At 43.9% G+C, this 1,550-nt stretch overlaps 1 protein-coding gene across 1 annotated transcript; it reads right to left on the reverse strand.

Moving 5' to 3' along the window:
- Positions 1-667: 667 nt before the first annotated feature.
- On the reverse strand, positions 668-1,320 carry LOC128095946 (60S ribosomal protein L13a-like). The gene has a single exon (XM_052714932.1). It carries the CDS (start codon positions 1,118-1,120, stop codon positions 692-694), a length of 429 nt encoding a protein of 142 aa, XP_052570892.1. The 5' UTR covers positions 1,121-1,320; the 3' UTR covers positions 668-691.
- Positions 1,321-1,550: the final 230 nt, after the last annotated feature.

Consider the following 1,550-nt stretch of genomic DNA (forward strand, 5'->3'; position numbering starts at 1 on the left):
AAAATTCTCATCAGATAAAGGTATAATATTCCAAATTTACATATTGAACATAATTAGATGAATAAAACAAAAATACTTATCTGATAAAGGTCTAATATCAGATGTATAGTTATTGAACACAATAAATTATATAACACCAAAATTCTCCTCTGATAAATTTGTAATATCCAAAATATACTTGTTTAACACAAGAAATCAGATAAATAAAAAAAAAATCTCACCTGGTAATGGTCTAATATCTAAAATATACATTTAAAACACAAGAAATTAGAAAAACATTTTTGTCTTTCTGAGTCTGGGTTAACTCACTCAGGATGTTTCTTTTTTTTTTCCTCAATATTCAAATAATTTATTAGCACATACAACCCTGCAGCAGGGAAACAAAGCTGCTTTCTGACCAATCTTGAGAAGGAGCAAAGGCACTGCCTTCAGTGTGCACATGTAATCCCAGCCTAGGTGTGTGCCCAGTCTCACAGCTGCAGAATATGGCACTGGGTCTGATGGGCCCAAGCAATTCAATTGCATGGTTATTCCTTTAATCAAACCTACCAAGCAGGCACTAAAGCTCTCGGAGCTGTTTAAAAAGTACCCTCTCCCACAGGAGCCTGACCAAAGCCCCTGTCCCCACTTCCCTGGTTGGCAGGAGGAAGAGCAGGCCAGGCAGGCATGAAGCAAATAGTCTTTATTGGGCTCACACCAGGAGTCCATTGGTCTTGAGGACCTCTATGAACTTGCTGATTTTGTTCTTCACGTTCTTTTCTGCCTGTTTCCATAGCCTCAAGAGCTGCTTCTTCTTCTGATAGTGGATCTTCGCCTTTTCCTTCCATTTCTCCTCCAGAGTGGCTGTTACTGCCTGGTACTTCCACCCGACCTCATGAGCCAGACGTCCCAGGTAAGCAAACTTTCTGGTAGGCTTCAGCCACACAACCTTGAGGGCAGCAGGGAACACCATCCGTTTTTTCTTGTCATAGGGTGGAGGGATCCCATCCAACACCTTGAGGCATTCCAGGGCAGCCTGGCCTTGCTTTGTCTTGTAGGGCAGCATGCCTCGCACAGTGCACCAAAAAATGTGGCTTGGGGCTCGGAAGTGATAGGGGCCTCGAGAGGGGTTGGTGTTCATCTGCTTTCAGAGAAACGCCAGGTACTTTAGTTTGTTTCTGTAGAAATTTCCAGAAATGTTGATGCCCTCACAGTGCACAACCACCACCTTCTGGCCCAGCAGTACCTGCTTGGCCACAATGGCCGCCAGGTGGCCCAGAAGATGGCCTCGGCCATCCAGCACTAGAACCTGCCCCTCCGCCATCTTCAGGAGCCACCTGGGAAAAGCCAGGATGTTTTTTTCTTATTCCATCCATTTGCCTGCAAACCTCATGGTGTCATTGTTTTTCTTTGCTGAGTAGTACTCCATTGTGTATATGTACCACGTTTTCTTTATCCATTCTTCAGTTGAAGGGCAACTAGGCTCTTTCCATGTTCTGGCTATTACAAATAATCCTGCTATGAACATAGTTGCAGATGTGTCCTTGTGGTAGGATTGAGCATTCCTTGAG

Source organism: Peromyscus californicus, unplaced genomic scaffold (assembly GCF_007827085.1).
Source record: "Peromyscus californicus insignis strain IS unplaced genomic scaffold, ASM782708v3 Scaffold_50__1_contigs__length_296368, whole genome shotgun sequence".
Lineage (NCBI taxonomy): Eukaryota > Metazoa > Chordata > Mammalia > Rodentia > Cricetidae > Peromyscus > Peromyscus californicus.